This window comes from Hemibagrus wyckioides, linkage group LG10 (assembly GCF_019097595.1).
Source record: "Hemibagrus wyckioides isolate EC202008001 linkage group LG10, SWU_Hwy_1.0, whole genome shotgun sequence".
NCBI classification, from domain to species: domain Eukaryota; kingdom Metazoa; phylum Chordata; class Actinopteri; order Siluriformes; family Bagridae; genus Hemibagrus; species Hemibagrus wyckioides.
Window position 1 is genome coordinate 16,881,876 of NC_080719.1, and position 27,047 is coordinate 16,908,922.

The 27,047-nt window shown below is 39.4% G+C and overlaps 1 protein-coding gene across 1 annotated transcript; it reads left to right on the forward strand.

Annotated features, from left to right (window-relative positions):
- On the forward strand, window positions 1-26,717 carry LOC131360851 (guanine nucleotide-binding protein subunit alpha-11-like). The gene is made up of 7 exons (XM_058401648.1): window positions 1-1,229; window positions 15,724-15,908; window positions 16,947-17,101; window positions 17,909-18,037; window positions 21,282-21,411; window positions 21,729-21,882; window positions 22,776-26,717. The coding sequence occupies exons 1-7, from the start codon at window positions 1,094-1,096 to the stop codon at window positions 22,964-22,966; spliced, it is 1,080 nt and encodes a 359-aa protein (XP_058257631.1). The 5' UTR covers window positions 1-1,093; the 3' UTR covers window positions 22,967-26,717.
- The last annotated feature ends 330 nt before the right edge of the window (window positions 26,718-27,047 follow it).

The following is a 27,047-nucleotide window of genomic DNA, read 5'->3' on the forward strand; positions in this document are numbered from 1 at the left end:
CAATTCCAGAGTTCTCGGTAATGTGCAGTTCATAAGCTACAGAGAGCATACGGGGCTGATGCGCGATGAGCCTGAAATAATCCGTTTATTAATTAGAAGACCCCCGGTGGCTGTTAGGTTTAGCATAAAAGCGTACATTTTAAAAAAAGCAAACAAAATCAGGAAAGGATTCCCGGATGTTGTAGAAAGAAACGAGTTTTCACGGTTATGCGTTTAGGTGCAAAAAAGGTATCGCTAGCTAGTTAGCGTAACTACTTTTAGCTTGCTGGCTATCGGGGGTTTTAGGTGGGTTAGCTGCGCTGCATAGCAAGTGTTTGCTAACGTTAACTATCCCGCTAATCATCCGCATACGCCTGCAGACAGCACTGGCTGGCGCTGTAATGCGTTTCATTCTGCCGCTCTTCGCCGTTTATGGGCTAGTTTTTTAGCTAGCTAGCGCGTTGATTAGCTGATGGACGGTTTTGTGGGCGCTCTGTGCGACTACTCTGGCGTTGTTTGGTTTCGGTACTGGGGCGGTTAGCTAGGCTAGTTAGCAGAAATCCAGTACGGATGTCTCGACAGGCAGCTTTGTAGTCACCGGGACAACTCGAGTTGGTAGTCAGCATATCAAACGGCAGTGAAGGAGTGTCCGTGGTACAGCTTTGATTTCATCTTTTAGCAGGACGTGTTTAATCAGACAGCTGCTCTCAGATATCACCCAGCCACACACCGTTAACGTTAGCGTTCATGCTAACTAAACCAGACTCGAGTGCTGTCGCTTTGCTACATTAGGCTGTGTAATAGCTAGAGTCAGTTTTTTCTTTCTTTCCTCGTTCTCCGCATCAGATTGAAAGATTCAGGGCCCAAAGCTTGTTCTCCTCAATCGTTTTTATCTGACTAGCTAGTCAGCAGGTCACCCTGTATTTTTATATATATATATATATATTTATACATCGAAAGGCCTACGCGATGTGCATCATTTTCAGCAGCTAACATCATTTCTCATCGTGTTTGTTGCTGCATCGAAACGCTGAAAAAAAAGGGAACCACCTGCTAGCAGCAGCCTTCGTGCTTCTCTGAGAAAAGTAGGGTATTTTTCTGAACCACTGCGGCGATGACGCTGGAGTCGATGATGGCCTGCTGCTTGAGTGAGGAGGCCAAGGAGTCGAAGAGGATCAACGCCGAGATCGATAAACAGCTTCGCCGAGACAAGCGAGACGCAAGGAGGGAGCTGAAACTTCTCCTCCTGGGTATGTGAGGTTTTAAAAGCAGCTGTTGTAACCAGCGAGCGACTAAAGCCGCCGAAATGTCTTAACATGGCTGTGCACCTTCCTGCTAGCATGCATACAAGCCCCATAATCTATCATGCATTTAGCCATTTTCATTCATTTTGATTGCATCGGATGATGATGATGGTGTCAGCTTGATTGCTGTACCGTCCTAGTAGCTAGTGACCAGGTAATATGAAAAGACTGAGCATTAAGTTCTGTTCATCACTTAGCAATGCATCTACTCTTCATCGCTGATATTGACTTTGAGCAGCTGAGACAGAAAATATATTAAATAAATCTATGGTTTACTGGAAGAGAGTAAAGCACACAAACCACCTCAGGAGGTGTGTATATGAGCAAATAACAGCAGTAATACACCATATCATATATCAGTGAGAAAATTAATCTGTTATTTATGTAAAAAGCAATCCTGAAAACTACCTGTGTAATGTAGTGAATGCACCAGAAGTAAGATTTGACCTTTTTCATGTTCAGGTGAGAAAATCAGCCAAGCATTGCAAAAAAAAAAATGGAAGTTAAACATGAAGTGAAAATTTTACACGGCAAATATGTGCTTAGTTTCTACTTAACATTACTTGAAGGTTTAATAACATTAGACAACCTGCTCCATAGCATTGCAACAGAAAAGCGTTATCTGTATCATCGTGAAGTTCAAATCCCACCCAAGCCACGGCCATCTGTGGTTTGGAGCCAGTAGAGCAAAGCTGGCCTTGCTCTCCGTCAATTACAGCAACACTAGGCATGTATCCAGAAGAGGGTCGAAAGCTGAGTGTATTATGCTGCTGGGTGTTGCAGGATGAACAACAGTTTTGGAAAAAAAAATATTAAAAATTGGTAGTGGGCTTCATGATTTCACAGGAAGCGCAAGTTAGCTTTCACACTCCCAGGTTGGTGTATGATCAGAGAGAGCTGAAACGGGGAGGAACGAAAGTCCCGGCTTTGCGTCACTGATTCCTGTGGATTTTTAAGACCCCACTTGGAAAAACATGCATGTGTAACAGTTATTCCCAGACAACATTAGCAGATTAGTGAGGTCATTGTACCAGTGGATCTCTGCATTTCATGTTACTTTCAAAAATTTCAGAATAATGTGCAACTCTTCTGCTGTCACAAACTTTCCTCTCTCTGTATGTTTAATAATTACACTTGGAGCAGGGTTTGTTTTGATGAAAATGACTTGAAACTCAAGCAGCACAAAAAGCTGAAGTGATGCACTCATGAGACTCCTACATTCTGAGATACGATGACGTTGACACCTTTCGGATGATGAGGTTTTGAACAAAGTTTAGGATATGTATAACGGTTGATTTAGGAGAGAATTTAAGATGGTTTAAAAGCTTTGCTAGTAAACATAGCTGCTGCGTAGTGCATGGTAGGTGAATGTTAGCTAGATACCCATGTAAAGGTTTTGCTATAGATAATATTTCAAGGTCACTGTCCAGCCAAGGCTCTGATTCGTTGCAGATCAGTCATTAGCTTAAGAGTGACATGTACCATGTTTGGTACTGCATGCTGAATTACAGTAAAAGCACTTGAAAAATTGCATATCTTTAGAACACGTTTTATTTGCATTTGAAAGCACATCCAATGTAGCTTTAATTCAGTAGGGGGAAAGTTTGATACCGAAGTTGTATACCTGATTTGGTGAGTGTTGTAGATGAGCTGTGATTCTGGAGCCCACTCTCCACTGTTTTACATAAAACCTTTGTCCAATAAAATGGTTACCTCTTTATTCCCAACTGAAGCCAGAGTGCAGAACTACAGTCTAGGTTGTGCTCATTGATATTAAAGAATGCTGTTATGAATACATGTGAAAGCTAATAGCTGAAAATCAAATAGACAGAAGTGAATCAGGGAGGTTGCCATGTGATGTGGCTCCATGGACTTTTTCATTGTTCCTCTGAGTTCCACTGAAGAATGTCGAAACGATGCACCTAATTAGATCAGAGACTTAATTTGAATCTCGGGTTGAACATCAGCATTGTAGGACATGTACCAAAATCAGTAACACATCCCAAATCCAAACTTCCTTCTATAGAAGTGCCCACTTAAAACTCTTTGTATTTGATTCGGTCACCTTTTGCTACTGATTGTTTTGAAGTGGTGCACTTTACAAATGTCACACAGTTTCTGATAGTAATTTTCTGATCTTTTGTTGATGGATTTGAACAAACGGCAGCAAGCATGTGTAGCATAATGTGTAGTTCAGCACATGGTCATGAGCCTGATCTTGTGCTGTGGTGTTAAAAGCATCAATAAAAGCCCTGCCTTGTGCAGCCTGGGTGCTTCAGTAAGTCCATACCCAGCCACAGAAAACACAAGTAGCTTTTATGAGGTCTTTTGGAAGGGAAAAGAAAGAAGATATGCATTAAGCAAACAAGGCAGGAAGCTTTTGACCACTCAGTAACAGTTATTCACCCCAGTCTTCATTCAGGCTTTCATGAAAGTTCAGGATGTGGTATGCTTTCTGGAAGTGAGGACTATTATTTCAATTGGTAGTTCACTATGTAAAATCCATTACACAGCCATGTACGTGTCCTCACCAAGGGCCACAGGATATTGCTGATCTGGTATACTGAAGCTTCTGGATAGTCTTTTTCCAATTTTTCCATCTTTCCCACCCATTTGTCTTAACTTTTAGTCACCTGTTAACACATGCTACCTCCGAAACATGTAAAGCTGGCTGATTTTATCTTTACAAACTGCTGCTCATGCTTCATCAAGGGGTGATGCAACATCCTCAGAGGAACGCTCTCTACTTGTTCTCTTCCATATAAATCAGCTTATGGATGCCCACAATTGGTTAATGGCACCGAGATTGACAAGGATGGAGAGTATGACACCCTTCCCACGCAGAGCACGTGGCCAGTTTAGCTCCTGGACACAGATATGACTATGACATCATTAGGGTTCAACCTCACAATCTTCTGACGATTGGGTGAACGTTGTATTGTTGCCCTATTCAGCAGCCCTCTGAGCTTGTGTGTATTTTCTGTCCTCTGGTAGCCCTTTTTCACAAATATCTCTGGATCTGGTACGGATACCTGTTCTTGTACATCTGCACTGTAAAAGAACAGTCTAGGTTCAGTACCAGCTGTCATTTTATAGCATTGTTTGATTTTCCCCAACAAATCTGATCCTAGTTCTGTCCATCTTGGCCAAGTGTATGTGTCAGTTTCCCATCAAATAACATAACCTGTGTAAGTACGAGGAGTGTCTCTGGAGCTTATTAGGTGGTGGTTATTAATGGTCCTAAAATGTTCAAATTAAACCTGAAATAAAAAAAAAAATATAAACATATACTGAACTATTGAGCCTGAGACAGAATTTGAAAAATATAGAAGCTAAATTTCCACTAACGGTTGTGCTCTTGTCCAAATACAGACAAGTCTACCAATATTTCACTCTTTTGTGTCAGCTTCAGATCTGAATGCCTGAAAGCGGAAACCATTCTCTTCCACAATTTTTTGTAGGGTCTTTCAGGATCCCAGTTTAGTGCATATCTTAAGTATGTTGCACTCTATGTAGGTCACAGAGTGAATAGAAATCTGTTTGGGATTTGACAGGATTTATTTAAATCACAGATTAGCAATGTAAACTCAGTCTTAATAGAGATGAGAGAACATCATTATGGGTAAATAGTAATGGCTTGCACACAAAACCCACTTCACCCCATCTAATCAGACCACACTAGCAAAACTGTGACAGAAAAAGGTAAAGAAAGTAGCTCACTCATGTCATAATGCTATTTTCAGGTTAACCTTGACCTCAATGTCAAACTAGTCTACATAATCACTAGGCTTCCTACAGACTACATGGGTTTGTCAACCAAGAAAGTATGATAATAGGGATTTTTCTTACAGTAGTGTTTTATTTAGGCTTAAAAATAATTTGGTGTATATTAAATTGACAGTCCAACAAGTCCTTTTTTCTTTTTTTTTTTTTTTTGGTATAGCAGTCTGAGTGGGTGGGCACAGCCCCCTTAGGCCCACTCACTGTGACAGGCCTGCTGAAGGATTTGACTTTCAGTGGTGAAATTCTGCCCTGTTATTAAATTAACGCCATGCATTAGAAAACTCGCACCTGAAACGCCGACTAAAAACGGGAAAAGGGCTGTGGGTGCCTGTACTTGCGTCTAATTAGAATCACGGTTTGGATGTTCGATGATTAATGTAACTTTATCTTGGATTCTTTATATATATATATTGTATAGTGATGGATGGAATTGTGCAATTAATTCCGTTCAGAAGGAACTTTTGTATATGAATGCAAACCGGTGACTGAAGCCATCCTCCAAACAAGCCTTGTATTGGTCTTTCAGCTGAGAGTAAAGATCCAGGGCTTTATTTCTGCCCGGAAGTCCTGTGCTCAAAGTGTGATTAAATGCTTAAAATCTTGGTTTAGATGTTGTGAAATAATGTTCAGAGAATTTAATCATAAGGTTGTGTATTATTTATTTACTAAATGTCATTGCAGTAGCTTTATTTAGTTGTATGAAGTGGGCATCAGAGTGGACACTGGAACTCTGCACAAAGTCCCATGGCAGTCGTTCAGCTGTGTGTTTTGTCTGTTGTACATGCTGCATGTATATGTTTTTGTTCCAGGTGTCTGGAGCTCTACAGTGGCTACTAGTAGTTGTCTGTCGTGTTGAATTGGCCGTTGGACCGCAGTCTAATACATCTCAGAACTGTAGAAATTACAGGTTTATTGGGCGGGAAGAGCACAGGGAGATGAACGATGGCTTACAACAGTGCTAGCAGTGCAGAATGTAAACTAAGATATATAAAGCTGTAGTCCAGCTTACGGTCACTGCAAACTGTAAAACTGTTAATGTTCTAGAGTTACTAGAGAATAGTGATCAGTATGTGCTAAATATAAATTAGTATTTAAATGCACTTGACAGGAGGTAGGACTAGCTAAAAAAGGAGAACAGCGAATAATTTTTTAAAAGCTTTCTTTATCCACACCTTCTGACTTTAAGGAGGAGTAGGATGTAGACAGGATGAGGTTCTGTGTGTTTTATGAGAAGTTATGTGATTTGTGTTTGGAGGTCAGTTGGCAGTGGTCCTGTTGGTGACACAGAGCTGCAGGCTTATCACTGGGAGGCATCTGATGCAGCTGAGGTCAGATGTTTATGCTTACGTTTAGACATGTCCCAGTCGTGTATGAAGATGGAACACCATTCTCAATCAGTCTGAGATAAGACATTCAAGTTTTGAGCTATAGCAAGTTAAAAGTAAAATATTCATCTAAACAGATGGCCCTTGTCAAACTCACTCAAATCCTTACGCTTGCCCATTTTTCCTGCTTCTATCACATCAACTTTGAGGACAAGATGTTCACCTGCAGCCTAATATATCCCACCTACTAACAGGTGCCATGATGAGGCCATTATGTTATGCCTGGTCGGTGTGTTTCCACCATTTTCAAAATGAATGATGTCCGTTTTCCTTAATCGAGAGACGTTGGTAGAGGGAAATTGCGCGCAGGAAAACGCAAAGGCAAAAAGTGCACCAATGAAACGCGTTTCCTGTGAATGTCCTTGTACTGTAACTCAAGACCCTCCCCAGGGGGTGGAACATAAGAGAGCATTCATTTGAACAAACACACGACTAGTAGAGAATGAGTCATCAGAGATATTTCAATTGTTTTTCCTAGAAGTGAAATATGAAATTTAAATGAGAATATCTCCAGAACAATTTTTCTTTCCTCAATATACTGCTGGTGTGTATAACACCAAAGGGCATGTAAAAACGTTCTGAAACCCTTTGTTTTTTATTTCAGGGCCACTTGAACAACTTTGACTCAAGTACCAATTTATATAATCACAATCCACTATCCACATTTTTCTAGCTGGAAATGCTTTTAAGTGATTTTCCATGACCCCCCCCCTGTTTGTGGTTTTCTTCTTTCCAAAAGCAGCAACAACAATTTGTGATTTGTATACGATTAGTGAGCTCATCTGTCATGAGTGCAGTGTGTGTGGAATCAGTGAGGTTATATATCTGGTGTTTGGACTTGGTAACATTAGTCTCTGAATGATGGTGCTTTAATGGATCATCAGGAAGTGCTTTGTCAGTGTGGTCCTGCGTTGTCAGTTTGACTTATTGAGAGCCCCGCAGCTGTTTTCATACTTCTATGACGGAGCCTTAAAATTTTCAATATCCACATTCATGTTTGTTCCTTCTGATGTTTCAGCCATCTGCCTGTTGAGGACAATTGCATCCGGTTTCATCTGAACGTAATGAGTTTATAGCTTAGGCTGCCAGTTGTGTGTATTTGGTTCAAGTTCATGTTTGCTTTGCTGTCTTATTCTCTTGTTCTCACTGTGTGTGTGTGTGTGTGTGTGTGTGCTCGCTCTTGTGCAGCGAGAGAGGCTAGGCTGTGAGAACGAGGCCGAGCTCTGTGTGTGAGAGGGAGAAAGAGTGTGTTGGCGTCCTCCACAGCCGCTCCCCATATCAGCCCACACTACTGCTGCACACATGAACGCACGCTGTTGCTGTGTCACATGATGCTCATGAAGTGAAAGAGAGGGAGCTGAGGATTGCTTTTTACGCTCCCTAAAAGACAGTTATTTAACTCTCTATCCTCCAGTTAGCACAGTTATGCTGGTGTCTAGTTTCTAGCAGCGGTAGTATTTTTGACTTCTCCATTGCTTTATGGAGAAAAGACTTCTGGCAGCTTTCTGTATCTAATGTTACATGGTTATGAAGTGTTAGCGAATCAGCTAGTACCTGTGTACTGCACGGATACGCCATGAATCCGATTTGCAGAGGTCTGTGTTGGGATCTGTTTATTGTCTGGCTCAAACTTTATTCTCATCCAAAAGATTGTTTACAAATTATTCTCACTGCCATCTTTTTTTGTTTACATGTGGTCATACTTTCGTCACAGATTTCAGTGCTTACCCTTTTCCATTAATGATTAGTAATTATCAAACTAAAATTCTGAACTGTCGCCTCCCTTTATGTGCTTTAAACCACAGAAGCTAATAGGTTTGTTTTTAAAATGCCAACACTAGCCCACTTCTCTATTTCATGGTTCAAAATGTTGTTGGTTCCTTAATTAAATTAAGGAAGTGATTGAAGAAATGTAATTCGCATGCATTCAAAAAAATCATTTGTTTTCATGAATGTAATGTATATTAATCTACATTGCATAAGTTACAATACATAAATATTTTTTTTTTAAGAATTTATTTGCTTCGCTTTCTTTTTTTTATTGCCCACAACAATGTTTTTTATTGTTTTGTTTAAATTCACATTTCTCGGTGACCTGGTATCTACAAAAAAAAAATTAAAATAAATAAACTCACCAGCTTTTACATTTATACTGAATGGCTCCTATTTACTACATGAGTGTACTCTAAAGGCTATAATATAATTGCTAATGGTGAAAAGACATCCAACACTCACAATAACCAAGATGCACCTTTTGTAAGGTTTTGTTAGCAAGATATGCAAATTGTCACAAGAGGGTTAGCGGCATACTTTAAGATCATTTGGTTTGTTTGAGTTGTGTAACCTGATGTATTATCCCAGTGTTTTTGCACATTCTCATTATGACGTATCTCAGTGGAGCCCCGTTCTGAAACATCTGAGCATCTAACAATAAAAACAGAAGGGGAAAATGACTGAATGTAGATTTCAATTTGGATCTGGTTACAGTGTGCAACAGCCCCGATAGTCACGTGCAAGAGGAGTCCACATCATGGTCATTCATGCAATAAATGATCTGTGGATTGGAAATATCAAATACAGCCCATTTTGTGAGTGCATCCCAAAATAAAAGCTTGTGCCTAACATCAGAAAACTAAGTGATTTTACTTTGTTACTGAAATGGGACCTTTTTATAAAGAATATTTTTGGACAACATAGGAGTAAAAAAATCGAACGTGTCCAGTTTAATTAGGTGCTTTAGATAATAAGAATTAGTCAACAACTAAATTTATTTGCTCATTTGTTTTCTAAACCATGCTACAATTATGTAATGGGCCTGAAAAGCAATTGCTTCATAATGTCTTAAAGCATTTTTGTGTTTAACTGTTGACGTTCATCTTTTGACGTTGAATTTGAGATCTCCAGCTCAGCTAATATCAGTACATATTTTCCATATATTTAATAGCTCTAAGAATTAGAGCAGACCTTTGCTCACAAGTTACTGTAAGTGACCAGTTCTCAGACGTAGTGTTTATAATATTCACCGCTTACTTCTAACCACAGAACGATAAGGTGCCTGTAAATTTGCATGCAGTTTAAAGCCATGCAAACTCTTCCCTCATGATTTCCCTTCTGAAACCAGTTGTTTGCCAGAGATAAGCCTGCATCCTGCACAGAGGCTTGGGTCATTTCTGGTATATAAATGCTGTTTAAGTCCGTTTTGCCGTTGGTTGCAGTAGCTGGCTGTTGGCCTGTGCCTAGTGATGGTGGACCGCTGTAATACCCCTAATGGGGAAAAAAAAACCCAGTTTACTTATTAAACAAGTTTATTTATTGATTTTTTTATTCTTGCATAGCAAGACATTAGAACTTGTGACCTTGTGTTTTAGAGACATTTATGTCTAACCAGTACAGAGGTTTCCAGTGCTCTTAAGTAGCATAGGATATGTGAACATCTTTGTCATTTCTCAAAGCACAGGTTGTGGCCTTTAAACTCTCTTTATCAGAGACCGTGGACGGCCGACCGAGTGCGCAGAGCGATATCCGCGAGAGTGGTCATTAAAAATGAATGCCTATAGGTATTTACAAGCAGTGAAGCGAGCATGCAGAGAAACTGCCCTTCACTTGTGCAAGCACTGAGACACATGCTTCCTTTCCCATGGTCTAAGGGCCATTCTAAATCTATAGTAAAATATGAAATTAGTGGGCCACAGTACTGGTACAGTTTGTTCATAACAAACTTCATTTCTTTTGAAAATTTAGAAAACAAGTGAGTGTTTAAGTGTTGCATTTATATTTAGTATCTTTCCTTGGTTAGCAGGTACTAATGGCTCTAATGGCTTCTGTTGGGGACAAATGTGAAGAGTCCTCCTAATTGCCTGTGGCAACAAAATGTATTAGCATTTATTGCTGTGTATAAATACTGTGTGGGGAAATACTGGGATATCTAGGTCAAACGTCACACCCTACCTCATCACCAATTTGAATAGCTCACTATTGTTAATTTCCGCACAGTTACTCAACAATTCAGCTACTGGTACAATTATGGTTTGGTCATTGCATTGTCTGTATCATAGCTTGGTTGTACTAGTGCTAAGATTTTTTAACTGAACAGGAACCACCATAGGCTTTGCTATCGGATGGGTGTACAAGTCCATTGCAGAGCAAGGAATGTTGAGAATGCTCATCAAATTAGAACAGTGCACCACACACAGATGGGGCATCTTATTACACGGCTGGTATCTTGCCATGTTCCTGTTTTTCCTTCCAACAGGCCCCACAATTAAATTCTCCTACCATTTTGCTTCATGTTCATGCTGTCCATTCATAGTCAGAACCTCAGCTGCCCATGGGACCAGTGGAAGTGCGCTGGCAGGATCTTGTACCGTCAATCACACTGTTGTCCCAGGCAACAAGAAGCCTGGCTGCCAGGGTGAGAGTAGGCAAAGCACAAGAAGACAAAATAAATTATCAGCTTTTACTTCGGCTCACAGTTGTCTGAAACAGCTGTGGGCCGGCTTAATGGATGATCTTAAGCGGACGTCTTGAGCTCAGGCGCACTATACCTTTGAATGTCTCCTGAGAAATAACCAAATATGTTCATATTATTTGGTGTCAAAACATGTTAATGTTACTTTTTCAGGTTTGCTGGAAAATCTTAAATGGCCCTGTGAGGCTAAATGTTAAATTATAAAATAAATAAATAAATCCTTCCCTTGTAGAAAATCAACCTTGACTAAAATGATCGCAGTTCGTTCATTGAAAATGGAGGTTTATTTTCCCTTCACCATTGTTTCCTAAGCATTTGATCCATTTTTAGCCTTTCAGTTGCACTAGATTGATTTGCTACACAGATGTAGAGAAGGACATTGAGCAGCACACAGCAACAGCCTGCCTTCCATCACATTTTATATTTAGGTTATAAGATATGTATTCCCTTGGAAGCAGCAATAATCCCAACTAACAAAAATATTCAATGATTATTGAGTGTACAGTCGTCGTCCCCCCCCCACCCCTTAACGTACTTCTATTTGTGGTCAATTCCTGTTATTTGCCATGCACAGGGGGTGTGCTGTACCGCTGTTGGCCTACTCTTTGAAATCCAGTTTAGTGTGCACTAAATGCTTTAAAGGGTTACCATGACGACTATGGCTGCACAGGGACCGTGTGTGGCTGTGAGTGTAGCCCAGTTTCTCTCTCACATTGTGTACCCACCACTGAGGAAATATGAAAGTATGCTGAAGTGAGATTAGCATTACTCCATGCTATGGTGTTTCGTAAAGGTGCAATTCCATGCTGTATCAGTGATACTGTGAGCGAGTTGGGTTTTTGTGTGTGTTGTATTATGCATCTTTCAAGATGCTTTTTCTGGTCACGACTCTCATAGAGAAATGGATTATGGGGAAGCTTCTGGCTGTGGCCCAGCCTACACAGCATGACCTGTTAGGGATGAACATCAGCAACTTCTGAAAATTTTGTCCTTAAACACTGAGATTCCAGGACTGTTCATTTACTGTCAGAACACCTCACAAAAAGCACTTAACGCAGTTTGATGGCACATGTACACCGCTAGACTTTATTGCACAAGTAAACACACAATGGATTATTTCTAGAGAAAGCACTGCAGTGCACATTATACTGGGCGCAGCCTTATTCCTGTTTAATTTCAGAACTATGCAAACTGCTTGTAACAATAACTTTTATTTGCTTGTATGCTTATACTGAAGGCTTAAAAAACAAACTTCATTTGCTCTCTACCTAGACAGATAAAACGCGTGCTATCCAAACTAACATTTATGGGTGTGTTTAAACGTCTTATAAAATTGTAGTATGATGCAGCATTTTATTACAGTATCTATCCATCATATTTAAGGTTCATTATTTAAAGCAGGGGTGTTCTAGGATAAGTATAAAATATCTAGGGTTTGTAGGATTTATTTATATTTTCAATGAAATTTTTTGTAAAGATTTTAGCTTCATTTTAATATCTAGATATATATACACAAGTGTCATTTTCCAGCATATGAAAGCACAATTAATTGTCTAGATGGAACCAGATTAAGTCTGTGGGACTTTTCCATGTTTTCCTGGATCTTCACAGTTTTGGTCTGAGTAATAATAACTGTAAAAACTATATACTCTGTCAAATGAGATGCATGCTGTAGGAGAATATCATTTAAAAAAAAAAATTTTTTTACTGCATTGTTAAACGATAGTAATGGAAAACAAAGCCTGCAGCGGAGTTAAACTTTTTGTGCGGTGGTTAGAGATGTACTGTACTAGTTCCAGTTTGCAGTGTGTGTAGCCTTCACAACACACTGAGTAATCTATTGGAAAAAGAGAGCTAAAATTTCAACATTTCAGAAGCTCATTACGGCTGTTAATGTTGGCTTCCAAATACTGCCTTCGCTCTGTTTATTGGATGCCTTCTCAAATCTTTAAACAGGGATAGATTTTTTTTTTTTCTTTAAACGCACAGCCTACTTTAATAGAAACCTGTACACCGCCTCATTCATGCAGTTCGGTCCAAATCGGCCAATGCATGTAGCCGCAGTACACAAAATCATGCAAATGCAGGTCAAGGGCAGTTATTTTTTTCCCCGTTAAACATCAGAATGGGTAAAACATGATCTCTGTGACTTTGACCATGGCAGATGAAGATATAGTCCTCACTGCAGAAACAAAAATTCAGGGGGTGGAGTTGGACCTGATCCTCCTGCTGGAAGACTAACCCTAAACCCACACAACACTATACAGTATGTACCGCATATTTAACATACTCATTGAGTCTAAAAGTTACCAAGTTGACTCCACCCAAGTAGAGTGGACTAGATCAGGTGTAAACGTTGCTAGATAGGCTGATTGACTGACTGTTTCAGGAAAGGATGGTCTGCTGGGATTTTCACACAACAGTCCCTAGAGCTCACTTAAAGTGGGGCAAAAGAACAAAGACCTCCATTGTGTGGAACTTGTGGATGGGACCATGATGTTGAAAGGGCTCAGAGGAGAATGGCCAGACTGGTTTGAGCTGATGGAGAGTTTACAGTTGCTCTTATCACCTTTTACTACAGTGGTGAGCAGAAAAGCATCTCAGAATGAACATGTCATGGATTGATGCAGATGGCCACATCATGTTCCTCTCTTGTCATCCAAGAAAAGGAGACTACATTGGGCAGAGGCTCGCCGAAACAGCTGAAGATGGGAAAACACTGATTGGTCTCACCGTTCACAGAACTGCCTCGCTTTTTTTTTTTTTTCCTTTTTCTTTCTTACTCTGCTCACTATAGATACTGTTACTAAAACGAGGTGGATACCTGCCTAAAACGAGCGCTCCGGGACAGGGCAGCAATCACAAATCCTTTAAGCATACAAAGCCTGAAGGTGTCTACACATGCAGCATTCCAAAAGAACGTGAAGAATCTCAGCTATAAGTCTACAAAAGACCATTTCCATCTAAACAAAACAATTCCAACACCAAGCAGCTAAATAAACTCAGAAAAAAGGTGGAAATGTTGTGTGCGCCACAAAACGACACAAGCAACCGGCTACTACAGGTTACAGAAATAACACTGGTGTAGCCAGAAAGCTGAGATTCTGTGGAGCCAAAATGGCCGATTTGGAGAGTCCGCATTCTTCAACATTCCTGTTTTAAAAATTCCTATAACCTCCTGATGCACAAAAAGATAAAGCAATCTTCAAACAGATAATGGTGAATGGAATTCTTGAAGTTTTAGGATGTCACTGCATGAATTTAAAGAGATGGATACTTCTAAATTTTGTTATTTATTTATTGGGCAGTGTTCCATCATCTTTAACCCTGACCTGAATAATGTATATACTTATTCACTTTTGCAGCAGTCTCTCATGTTACCTTTTATTTTTGTTACCTTTATTTTTGTTCCAAAATGATCCAAATACACTGTGTAGTTGTTGAGAGATACTCATTTAAAATTGGGCATGTCTTTTTCGAGCAAGAATCACAAAAAGAGGCCTCGTTGTAAACAGGTTAATGTGGAAGGCTAATACTCTAGTAGTAGTAGTAATCAAGTATAAACTAATAGTTTCATTGTGAAAGGCTAATAATCCAGATGAGTCATGATAAAAGATAATATTTTTGTCCCATCTATGTGATTATTTACACCATCTTCATCGTTCAGGTCATCAAGTCCATCTGCAGTTTCGGCAGGAAATTAAGGTAGTCTGATCTAAGTAGTGGAAGATAAGGGCTGGATGTTGACCGTGATTGTTCATATTCTTAGATTTGTCCATTCCTGGTCACCACATGGCCCTATATGAGTCTAAGGTTATGCAACCTAGCTGTTTAATGGGTTTCCCTGATCAGCTTCCTCTGCCAGCTGTGTGTGTGTGTGTGAAAGAGAGAGGGAGTGTGTGTGAGATGGAGAGACGATGAGGTCACCATGGAGTACAGCTTGACAACCTGTTTTTTCTCCTCTTATTTTAGTCGTCTCATTTATCACAACAGTAGTTCCACTTGTTTCCTTTGAAGTGTGGAACGTACTGTTTTTAAAGGACCCCTGACATCGCAGATCACCTTAATGTGCTTTCCTAGGTCATGTTACGTTTTGCCTTTCGAAATCACTTAGTCATTCAGCATTGTCAAGTTAGTTGTGGTGTCTTGAAATGATTGGCAATGTTGTCTCTCAAATACCATGATATAAAATTTTGACTGTCAGAAAAAATATGTATGTGTATCAGAATGTATGTGTATCAGGGTACAGTACTTTTTTTTTTTTTTTTTTTTTTTTTTATAACCAGTCTTTGTGGTCTTAAAATTATTTACAGAAAAGTATTTACTGCAAGAGAAATTACATTTGTTAAATGTTCTGCAGAATAAAACAGAACTTTAAGTATGATTTTATGTGGGCTTTTTTTTCAAAACATTTTTTTGACCCATACAGTGGCCAGACCTGTCTGGTGGCTGTGCAGAAACAGTTCTGGCTGATTACTTTTTCTAAATACAAGCTAACGCTGATAGGCTGGAGTTTTACTTCTGTAATTTTTTCGGCTTCGTAACACACGATGAAAAATATGCTTGTGTTCATTTAGCTTCTTCAGTAGAAGCAGTAATTGTTGAAAATTCTTTCCTGGAATCCCACTCTCTACTAATGGCTTGGCACAATGAGCACTGGAGATAAATATTACCCATTATCTTATTATCTTCAGGAGCATTAAATTTCCTTTTATTCTCATAATCGTAATATTACTATTTAGATGTATTTTGTTTATGGTATGGTTTTGTACCTTTTTGTTTTTTATCTCTTTTCCCCCTCCAGGTACTGGTGAGAGTGGCAAGAGCACCTTCATCAAACAGATGCGCATCATTCATGGCTCGGGATACACCGACGAGGACAAGCGCAGCTACACTAAGCTCGTCTACCAGAACATATTCACCTCCATGCAGGCCATGATCCGTGCCATGGACCACCTCAAGATCATGTACAAGTATGAACAGAACAAGGTGCGGAGTTGAGCAAACACACACGCACTGTCCCACAGACTAAAGCAGAACACCTATTGGAAAAAAAAAAACAAAACATTGTCACTTACTGTGATAACCTTGTATAGCACATCCTCAAATGGCTTAACTTTTTATTAAGTGTCAGATTAACAGTAATCTTATCACTACCTTTTTTTTAGTGTTTAATACATAATTATTAGTTATCAATATTTTCAATGATCAGCTTTTCCACCAGGTAATATAAGTTTTAGCTGGTAATCAATATAAAGGCATGGACAGAACAATGGGCTTAAAACAAAATGGTGTTAAGTCTAGTGCATTAATAGAAATTAAATGGATCTGGTTTGTGAATATTTGAATCAAAATAACTTGGTTCACTGTGTCCTCTGGGATTAATGAATCCAGACAACACCATAGCCATCCCTTACCAGGAATATAAGCGAGTGGAAATTAGCTGTGCGCTGAGTGGGAGGCATGGCATCTGTGGGCATTTTTCTGTTCAGTTGCCCTGTGACATGGCATGAGCTGCAGTTCATAAAACCTCATATGTCTCTGAAATAAAATGCCACAGCCATACTCATAGTTAAACCATTTGAATGTTGAGCTGCATGCCAGTCAACACAAACTAGTATGTAAATCTACATAAGCAGTCTGTTTTGTGTAATTATGGGGGCCAACAATCATGAGCACAATTTAGATGTGATTTTAATAATACAGACATAACCCCTAGGCTGTGGACGCAAATGACCATTCAATTGGTCTGCTACTATTGCCATAAAAGAGCATGAACTTCACTCATGTCTTAATGACTTTCCAGTGTAGAGGTACTGTAATGTGATCTTGTTAAAGGTTTATAATAATTACAAATATACTTTGTGGAGGAAATCGTTATTCCATGCCCCTAACCCATGGTTACCACCCAGAATGAGAAATGGACAATCTTTTGAGACTTTTTTTTTTTTCCCTCTAAAAATGAATTATCCATTTCCCAGATGAAAATGTATACAGTAGTCACCAGTAATTGCTGTCTGTCTACAGGCTAATGCTCTCTTGGTGAGGGAGGTGGATGTGGAGAAGGTGTGCTCTTTCGACCAGCCCTACATCAGTGCAATAAAGATGCTGTGGGCTGACCCAGGGATCCAGGAGTCCTACGATCGCAGGCGAGAGTATCAGCTGTCTGACTCCACCAAATAGTGAGTGTGTCCATGCTCATCAGAGACTATTCTGTTTTAGTGCTGTAATGATGTGTCAAAAATACATTATTTTAAAATTACTTCTTTTTTTTTTTTCCTTCTGTAATTTATTATTCCAAATGAAATGCATAATTTATAGTTGATAAGACTTGTCTCATTATGCATGGAATATTTTCTTTAGATACATGCATATATTTGTTTAGGGCACTGGTGGCTCAGTGGTAAGTTTCTCGTCTAACATGCGGAAGGCCCGGGTTTGTTTCCCAGCCAGTGCCCACAACCCAGTCACTGGATGCAGTGCCGGTCCCAAGCCTGGATAAAATGGGGGGGGGGGTTGCATCAGGAAGGGCATCCTGCGTTAAACCTGTGCCAAGTTGTCGTGCGGACCAGTTGGTCCGCTGTGGCGACCCCTCACAAGTAGGGAGCAGCCAAAAGATCAACATGTATTAGTTTAACTTCTGAAGTGGTACAGTCTTTCTTAGTCTGAGCCCTGTTGCAGTCTCTGCTATTAGCATTGACTCAGGCCTCAATGCCCCAGAATCAATTTCATTATTTTTAATAACTAGATTTTGTAAAGGTCAGTGGGATGCTATCAGGACTAATTGAGAGATGGTGGAAGGCAGATGAAGGCTGGAGCAGGTCTGCTCTCATCCCAGATTTGCAGGATCCTAACCTCTGTTCTGCTTTGTTGCTAAGAAGGCCTGGTCCATTTACTCTGTTTCAGGATTTGCTCAAATGCCTTATTTTTTCTTTGCTTTGCTTTTCTTTCTTTTTTATTTTATTTTATTTTTTTCTTTAAATATCTAGCTATCTAAGTGATCTGGAGCGTATCGCAGACCCATCCTACTTACCAACCCAACAAGATGTCCTTAGGGTCCGTGTTCCAACTACAGGGATCATCGAATACCCCTTTGACTTGCAAAGCATCATTTTCAGGTACAAAATCGTCACAAGAAGTATTCTTTTTACATTTTCCCTGCCCTATGGTTAGTCACATTTGTCTGACATCTACTGTATGATGAATGCTTTTTAGTACGTTTCTCATGCATATAAAAGTTCCCTTTAGTGATTAAACATCTGTCCTCCATGTCTAACATGCACATCATTTATTTTATTTGTGGATTAAAAGTTATCACCCATCTAAATCTTAAAAGAGGGTTGTCCGAATTCTGGGCCGACTAGATATGACCTGGTCTGCAGATTCTGTCAAAATACAAGTTTTTCCTTTCCTAAATGATGTTTAGCCATGGCTACAGACAAAAGAGCAAACATTTAGAAGAGGCGAATTCAAAAGAGCTGTAAGCTACTAAGCATGTAAACCCTAAACCCTGTAAATAAATACTATCTATCCTATCTATGGGAAAAAAAGAGACCGCTGCAAAATCAGCTTATGTTTCTTTCTTACAGGTTCATGTATTGGTGAGATGAACCGTTTTGTTTCATTTTTTGTGAACTGCTGACAATATTTCTCCTAAATTCAAAATATAGCTATTGTTATTTAGTGTATATTTAAAGGAAATGGCAACACATCAAAATAACCCAAGATCATGCAGTATTTGCAGAGCTTTAATAACTCAAATAAAACAAAATTCAAATTTGTAAACAAATTGTTAATGCTTTGGCTAAATAACATTAAGAAATCAGTATTTGGTGGAATAACCCTGATTTGCATGCGTTTTGGCTCCATGATCTCCACCAGTTTCTCACATTGCTGTTGGGTAACTTTATACCACTCTTTTTGCAAAAAAGCAAACAGCTCAGCTTTGCTTGATGGTTTGTGACCATCCATCTTCCTCTTGATATGCCAGAGGTTTTCAATAGGGTTCAAATCTGGAGATTGGACAGTGGTCTCATTTTTTTTTTTCCCCCAGAGCTGTATAGATAAGAACTATTCACATATGCGCACACAAGCATTTACTGTAAAAGGAACATCTGCACATTCATGCAGTTATCTAATCAGCCAATCATGTGGCAGCAGAATGATGCAAAAACTCAAGTAGATATAGGTCAAGAGCTCTGAATGGGGAAAAAACATTTCTGTGACTTTGATCGTGGCATAGTTGTTGTGCCAGATTGTCTGGTTTTGAGTATTTCAGAAACTGCTGTTCTCTTGGAATTTTCACACACAACAGTCAGTACAATTTACACAATGTTGTGAAAAACATTGAGTGAGTGACATTTGTGGTGCTGCCATGTGATTGTCTGATTTGATCAGAACACTGGCATGAAGGTTACCAGAGAACGTTTTCAGGTAGCATTAAGTCTTGGTGCTTATTTGTACGGCTTTAGCTAAAACAAGTAAAGATATGTTATTTTGTGATTTAGGTATTCTCCTAACTAGAACCCAGAACTGTTGGAATGTCAAGTATGATTTGGTCACAACTAGGCTGTGGAATGCAGCAGAGCAGGATTTGCTAGGAAGTTGCTAGGATCACTTTAGCATTACAACATCTGACAAAGCAAACGCATCAGCTTAGTCGTGTAGAGGTGTTCTGTTAAGGACTGCAGCTTTGTGATGGGTGCAGCAGCCCTCTGCACACTCTTATCCTCCAGCTATAAGAGGAGGGAGAGAGAGAAAGGATGCCACTGAACAGGAGTCATTACGAAAGCAAGCAGATCGACAGGAAGCCAGTGTGTTGAGCCCGCCTACGCGGACCAGCGCTAGAAATAGCTCCGCTCCCAAAGAGGTTGGACTCGAGAGGTTCCTTTTCATCTCGGTATGCTCGCAGAATGAACGTTATTCACTGCAGCCATCCTTATTAAGATACGTGGTAGAAAACATTGAGGCTTTTCCTCAATCTAGGCAATTACTGGATATGTAACACTAAAGGTCTTTAGGAGGCTAAATTTATTTAGAAGCTTTGATGTATTATGCAGCAGTTGATCTGAAAGAGTTCAAACCCTGTAATGGTTACACCATACGATTCCAAAATACCTCAGAGGTGTAATTGCTTCAGACACGGATGAAATTGTCTGTCTCCCAAAGCTTCCTCTACTTGGGAGCACTTATCTTTTGTAAGTAGGTCAGACGGTCATCCAAGCTGCTGGAAAGGAGGTTGGTTGATGCGAGGGAGCTTTTATTTTAGGCTAATGCTCCTGGAGGAGCCATTTATCAGTCTGTATGCCTGGCCACCAGGGACACAGGTAGAGAGAGACTGAGGGGTTTTCACAACCAATCTGCTCTTGGGTCCGTTTTAATTTGTTGGGTTTTTTGAGCAGATTGAATGAGCAGTTGGACGCTGGATTGTTCAGATCGTTTGGTGAAATTTCTGACAATCCAATTTCTGTTAGAAAGAATTGTTTGGTCGCTAGATGTTAAAGCTCAGACCATTTGGATGTATACTGGATGACAGCCATAGGTTTGTAGGTTTCCCTGGCTCCCACATATTTATGCCCTTTATTTTCTCTCCCATTTATCACCCCAAGGTTTCTGTGCTCTTTCTTGGCTCATACCATGCACCCAGATTGGCATATCAAGTCCTTCCTTCCAGCATGTTGTACTTTGTCCACTGCCAGAATAACAGGATGTCACATGTTGGCATGCAACAACACAAAATCAATAAAATTCAATGATTCAAAATAGATTGATTTTTATATAGATTATTTTAGAATCGGTTCATAATATTGTAGGTCAGTCTGGTTATTACAAAATTACAATAAATGTAATTTTACTTAACTTGCACACTGTAAATGTTTAATGCAAGTTTTGTGTCAAGTCATCAAAACAACATCCTGCTTTCAGTTCACTTTGCTGCGGTTCGATTCCAGAAAGTATTCTCCAATTCCAGGCTTTGACAAATTGTCAGCCTCAACACTTTGGAGTCGATTCCACACACTGCTACATAGAAACCTGGCAAGTCTACTGAATATAGTACTGGGGTGTTAGTGAGAGAGCCAATGGCTGTTGACCTTTTATTGAATGTGATCTTGTACCTTTTTAAATTTTTGACCCAGTGATTGAGACCATTTGTCCACTAACACATGGACATGTTACAAAAGAGTGCAGAACCAGTAAATATATATACAGTACATCATGTGCTCACATTAGTCTGGGTGATTTAGAAAAAGCACTTGACAATATTCTCATGCCTCGTTATAAATGTCAGACATCAGTTGTGGTTTAAGGATGCCATTCTCTGCATTAATGTTCTTTTCTGCTGGTTTGTTTTCTTTGTCTCAGGATGGTGGATGTGGGGGGCCAGCGTTCAGAGCGCAGGAAGTGGATCCACTGCTTTGAGAATGTGACGTCCATCATGTTCCTTGTTGCCCTGAGCGAGTATGACCAGGTTCTGGTGGAGTCCGACAATGAGGTAAGCCCCTTCAAAAAATGGCATACAGTGATGTCAGTTAGCTCTCTGTAAAACACACAATCCTTTTTAATCATTTAACGCAATAATCCGTATCCAATTCATAGTTGTAAATTGCTAATATTCAAGAACAGCAATCCCGGAGCATTAATATTTGTACAACAGTGAGAAAATAATAATGATCAGAATCAACAGCTCACCTGCAGTGTTCAACATCCTTAACCAGTCTTGTGTAAACTGCAAATCCATTATGTCTCTGAACCTAAGCTGTTGTCTTATTTAATGTTTGGCTTTTGTTTTTTTGTTTTTTTTAAATCCAGAACCGAATGGAGGAGAGCAAAGCCCTTTTCCGGACGATAATCACCTACCCCTGGTTCCAAAACTCCTCTGTCATTCTGTTCCTCAATAAAAAGGACCTGCTGGAGGAAAAGATCATGTACTCTCACCTGGTTGACTACTTCCCAGAGTTTGATGGTAAATTTATTTGCCTTGCTTTAAAAAAAAAAAAAAAAAAAAGCGTCTCCTATCCAGCTTTTTAGCTTTGAGTGGAAAACAGAGACACCAAGTGGTAAAGATGTGAATTGCAACTCCAAAGTTAATAATAGATTACCTCCACCCCCTTGCCATTGGTCTTACTTTGTGTCTGGCTGTGCCCCCCCACCGCCACCCCCCTGTATAGAACTACAGCAAACTGTTTCTCTGTACAGCAGACTCCACTGCACTGAAAATCCTTTGTCTATAACCCTCTACTGTAAACATCTTACTTATACTTCTACTGCCACTCCTGACTTTATCATACACAAAGGATATCAAACGCACAAAAGAACATGGCATTGCTAACCAATTTATTTTTGGCTAAGCAGTGCTGCCTGCTACCGTGCATGTCAGATTTTGTCAGTGTACAGCCTTTCTTCACAGCCACTCTTTCTTTCAACATATAACAACATGATGAACACTGGTTTGATTTTATGGAAAAGTCTTGAAAGTAAGAACAAGACACAAGGATGCGCAAAAAAAAAATTGTAATTGTTTTAATTTTTTATGTTAACTTTTTCATCGGGGACTTGTGTGCTTTTTAAAAGTTAATACCATGACTCTGTGAAGCCATGATATTTTCAGACGAGATCATCATACCATGAAGATTTCAAAATATAAGAGCTAATTAGACAAGATGTATTAAGAGACCAAACACTTAATGAGCCTTTCAGTGACTGCTATATTATAATATGGTCTTTTAATATAGGAAGTAATCTGGTGCTTTTCTGACTGTTTGAACAGTTATCCTTCAGAGCCTGAATAATTGCAGGACATTTGCCCGGGTATTTTTGTAAATCAGCATAAAAACTCTAGCGTGTGTGTTCTTCCAGGTCCACAGAGAGATGCCCAGGCAGGACGCGAGTTCATCCTGAAGATGTTTGTGGAGCTAAACCCTGACAGTGACAAGATCATCTACTCGCACTTCACCTGCGCCACGGACACCGAGAACATCCGCTTCGTCTTCGCCGCCGTCAAAGACACCATCCTGCAGCTGAACCTCAAAGAGTACAACCTGGTGTGAGGGAGGGAGGGAGAGGAGGAGTGAGAAAGAGGGACACCTGCAGCCCATGCACAACACGATTTTTAATGTATCCTACATACATCCACGCTCATAACATAATCAAGATTTAGACTGACACAGCTCTGCTCTTTTCAGGCACAGATGTTTTTGTTTGTTCTTTTATTTGACCAGATTTTTTTGTTGTTGTTTTTTGGTTTGTTTCATTTCTGACGGCGTTATCAGTTGCTGCAGGCTACGTCTTGCCTTATCCCATCAGCTGATAACTCCACTGCTTGTCCCTCCTGATTGCCTCTCTTTTAATGAGAGAGCTAGGGCACTTAGTCTGTGTGTGGTGGTGCTCAAAAGGGGCACAGTAGCTGGATTGCAGCTGAGTTGCTCCAGCTGAGTGAGAATTGATGTAAGAACCTCATCAGAGGAGACCCTGACCTTGATCTTAGGAGAAAAACGGTCTGTCTGGAGGCATAACTGCAACTCCATGTTGAAATGCTGAGCCGTTGGCACAGGCAACATTCTAGCAGGGCATTGAGTGCAGTTTTTTTTTTTTCTTTTTCTTTTTCTTTTCCTATAGCGTGCCTCTCCAAGGCCAAACCTCACCTTGCATCTTTGAATGTAACTTGGTTTGATTTTTTAACATCTGACTGGATGTTAAGACATTTCACGCCGAATGGCAGAGACCGTGTGCATTTTGATTTCTGTATATTAGGAAATAATTTCAACATTTCTCACAAGCCCTACTGTTGAAGTAACGAAAAGGTTATTCGTGAGTTATGTGAAAAATAGATTCCCTCCAAATGAATGGGGTAGATCAGTGCGTGTCGTCACCTTGCCACGATTTCATGTGTAGTTTTAGAGGTCCTGTATTAACAAAAACAGTATAACTCGCAGTGGGTTTCCTCCTCCATCTGTACCATTTGCCAAATTTATATCTAGCTACTTTGAAGTTGATTTGTTTGCTACATGTTTTTTGCCAGTATTGGTTGCCTACTTGGTACAGTTGAAGGGATTTAAAGAAAAAAAGAAAAAAAAAAAAAAAATCTATAATGTATTTAGAAGTTTGCAAAACAAATTGTATTTTCTGTATGTTTACATGCATTAAGAGAATCATTAGTTTCAGTATAACCCAGGTGTTATTTTGCCACATAGTATCTATTATTATTTCGACAATGTGATATGGTTACTAAATACTGTTATGGAGTGTCATGCTTACTTCATGGTGAAATTTAAGATCATTTCAATCGGTGGTGTTTGTGTGGCAACAGTTTGAAGTAAAAACTCTAAAAGCAGTACGATTTTTTTTTTTCCTAGTGTTCAAACTGCTGGTTCCATGAAGAACGTTTTCTCTGGCCAACATTGTTCTACACAAGCGTGCTGTACAAAAGTGAAATCGATCTTTTTTTTTTTTTTTTTTTTTTTTTCCTATTTATGTAATTTACGGACCAGATATATAAATGTTAATAGGACTTGTTTTCCCCTCCAATGATTGTTTGAAATGAAAGGGGAGGAGTCCATACTGCTGTAAAATCTATAGGCTAATCTACTTTTCTTTCAGTATTTTGTACATGCTTGTCACTTTTTTTTTTTATTTCTTTTTCTTTTTTTTTCTTCAAGATGCTTGACAATGGAAAGTTTGAGTTGCCATTACAAAGATGCGCTTTATGCAAATAGGAAACGTAAGAATTCATTTAGTGGTCGAATTCGTCGTAGGTTCCGCTCGGTATCAATTTTAGTACCATATCCTAGTTGTTGCTTGACGACTGTCTGAAATTTCATAGCTGTTGTGGTAAGGAGATGATTGATTTTTTTTTTTGAATTATTTTATTTTATTTTTTTCCTTGCAATGTAATTCAGGTGAGTTTTCATACTTTCATTATAAGGGCTAATTATGGGTGACATTGACAGGATGCAAGAATGCTTTTGAGTCTAAAACAGCAATAGGTGCAATGAAGCGAGTAGCTGAATCGGGGTGACGGTGTGTTCGTGTACGGATGATGGGATGATTATCGTCTCCGCGGATTTAGCTTTCAAAGTGTGCCAGGGATACACCTGACAAATCATACGTTTGACTACAATGCAATGGGAAGCTCTGGGTAATTCTAGGCTTCGGAGAAAAGTTCTTTTGCTTGCCCGACCCCCGCCCCCGACCCCTGCTTCGTTTGCAGCGGTGTGGTTTAGGATGGACTGCAGATTGAAATGTGGGTTTAGCGCAAATGAGTTCAAGTCAAGAGGGGAACATGCTAAACCATTCCATTTTTTTTTTTTTAACAAGCATGTGGCATATTTATGCAATTTTTGGTTCAGTACAACAACAGAACTCCGTCTGATCTCTCTGCCTGAACTCTGCGTCATGCTCGGGGCCCTGTTTAGGACAGGCATGGGTTGTTTTTTTTTTCTTTTCACGGCAGCACCTCTCTTTGATAATTGTATAGTAAAGATGTACGCGCCATTAGCAATGGTAAAACATCTTGCTTTGTATTCTATTCCCTTCACCATCTGTGATCTGCGTGTTTGGTATTTGTTGTTAACAGAACACACAGGTTGTGCGGTTTGAGAACAGGATCAGTCCAAAGCTTGTTAGTGCCACAGAAATCACACACTGCGCTTTTTTTAAAAAAAAAAAAAAAAAAAAAATTTCGCCTGGATTCCAGAAATCGTTAGACTTTGGCTTGAAAGTTTCAGTGTTGCACTGCACATACTAATATATATTTTTTTGGTCGAGTATTTCTAGACTGCAAGCCCTGTCTACATACGACTTGCATTTTGATCTAGAAGGTTAACGATGACTACATTCACGTGATTTGTTGAGGTGACGTGGATGGGTGATGGATACAGGTGCCAGGCCACTGCTGCTGTAATTATTATTATTATTATTATTATTATTATTATTATTATTTTTTTGAACTTCCTTGAAATGTGCAGTTTAGGTAAGATTAAACTTTTAGCGCACTCAAACTCTATCAATTGTACTTTAACGTGTATGGGCCATATTTAGCCATGCATCTCTGATTATATGAAACGTACTTGTTCTTGTTTATATCGATACGAACGCTAGGGTTTGACTTCATTGTACAGAAGCTGCATCACACTAGATCCTGTCGTTTCTCACTAACAGGAAACACTACGGATATTCTTGTAGGTCACACATTGCAAAAACAGACTTCTTTGTACCACATGTAAGCATTACTCTTTCATGATGTCCAAAGGGCAGCGGAGACATTTGCCCAGCTGTTGAGTTCTCAATGTTGAGGGTTTTTTTTTTTGTTCTCCCTGGGTCAGTGCACTAAACCTGCTTAGCACTAATGGCTGCCGTTTATCTGTTTGGTCAAGCACATTCCTGGTACTTGGAGATGTGAACACTAACGGAATGGATGCTTTTGCTTGAGGTCCATGCTGATGTGATGGATACAGGAAATATGAAGCTAACTTTTTTTTTTTTCTTTTTTCTTTTTTCTTTTAATAATTTACCTGTATGTAGGACCACTTAATAGAAATGATGGTTTTTTGTTTTTGTTTTTTTCCTTTCAGTTGCTTTTTGATAACAGGTTAAAAAATAATTTGTGGTGTATAAAATCAAAGTAATGTTTTTTTTTTGTTTGTTTAGCTTTTTTAAGCATACCAAATGTAAATGATGTACTATAATGTGTGCCAATCCCCTTTCTTTGTAGAGCCAGACTTTTAACAAGTGCCAATATTGTGTAAAACCATAAAAAAAAAAAGGACTTGGTCAATGTATTTTATGGTCCTGTTTTTAAAACAAACACCAAGTATGTGATTAATTTAAACAGATAAAGGACACTTCTGTTGTGTATTTAAGGTTAAAGATGCTAAACTTCTGTTTACTGAAAGTCCATCTTAAATGCATGTGTCTGATTTGCTGGGGTTGGGTGGGTGTGGGTTGGGGGGGGGGGGAAAGGGGCCTAGTTCTTGCTCATTTACAGTGTTTTAGCCATAATTCTCTTTTCTATGGTTCATTTCAGCCACTGTTGCCTGAAGCTCATTCAAACATGGAAACAATTTTCATAACCTTCTCCTTAAAAGAAAAACTATCTGTTTTAAATTGGAATAAACTTTGTTCCTATACCTG

Excerpts from the sequence above, each read along its gene's own strand:
- LOC131360851 (XM_058401648.1), top strand. The coding sequence starts at position 1,094 with ATGACGCTGGAGTCGATGATGGCCTGCTGCTTGAGTGAGGAGGCCAAG. Across the intron at positions 1,230-15,723 it reads GCTGAAACTTCTCCTCCTGG|GTACTGGTGAGAGTGGCAAG; the intron begins GTATGTGAGGTT and ends TTCCCCCTCCAG. Across the intron at positions 15,909-16,946 it reads ACAAGTATGAACAGAACAAG|GCTAATGCTCTCTTGGTGAG; the intron begins GTGCGGAGTTGA and ends GTCTGTCTACAG.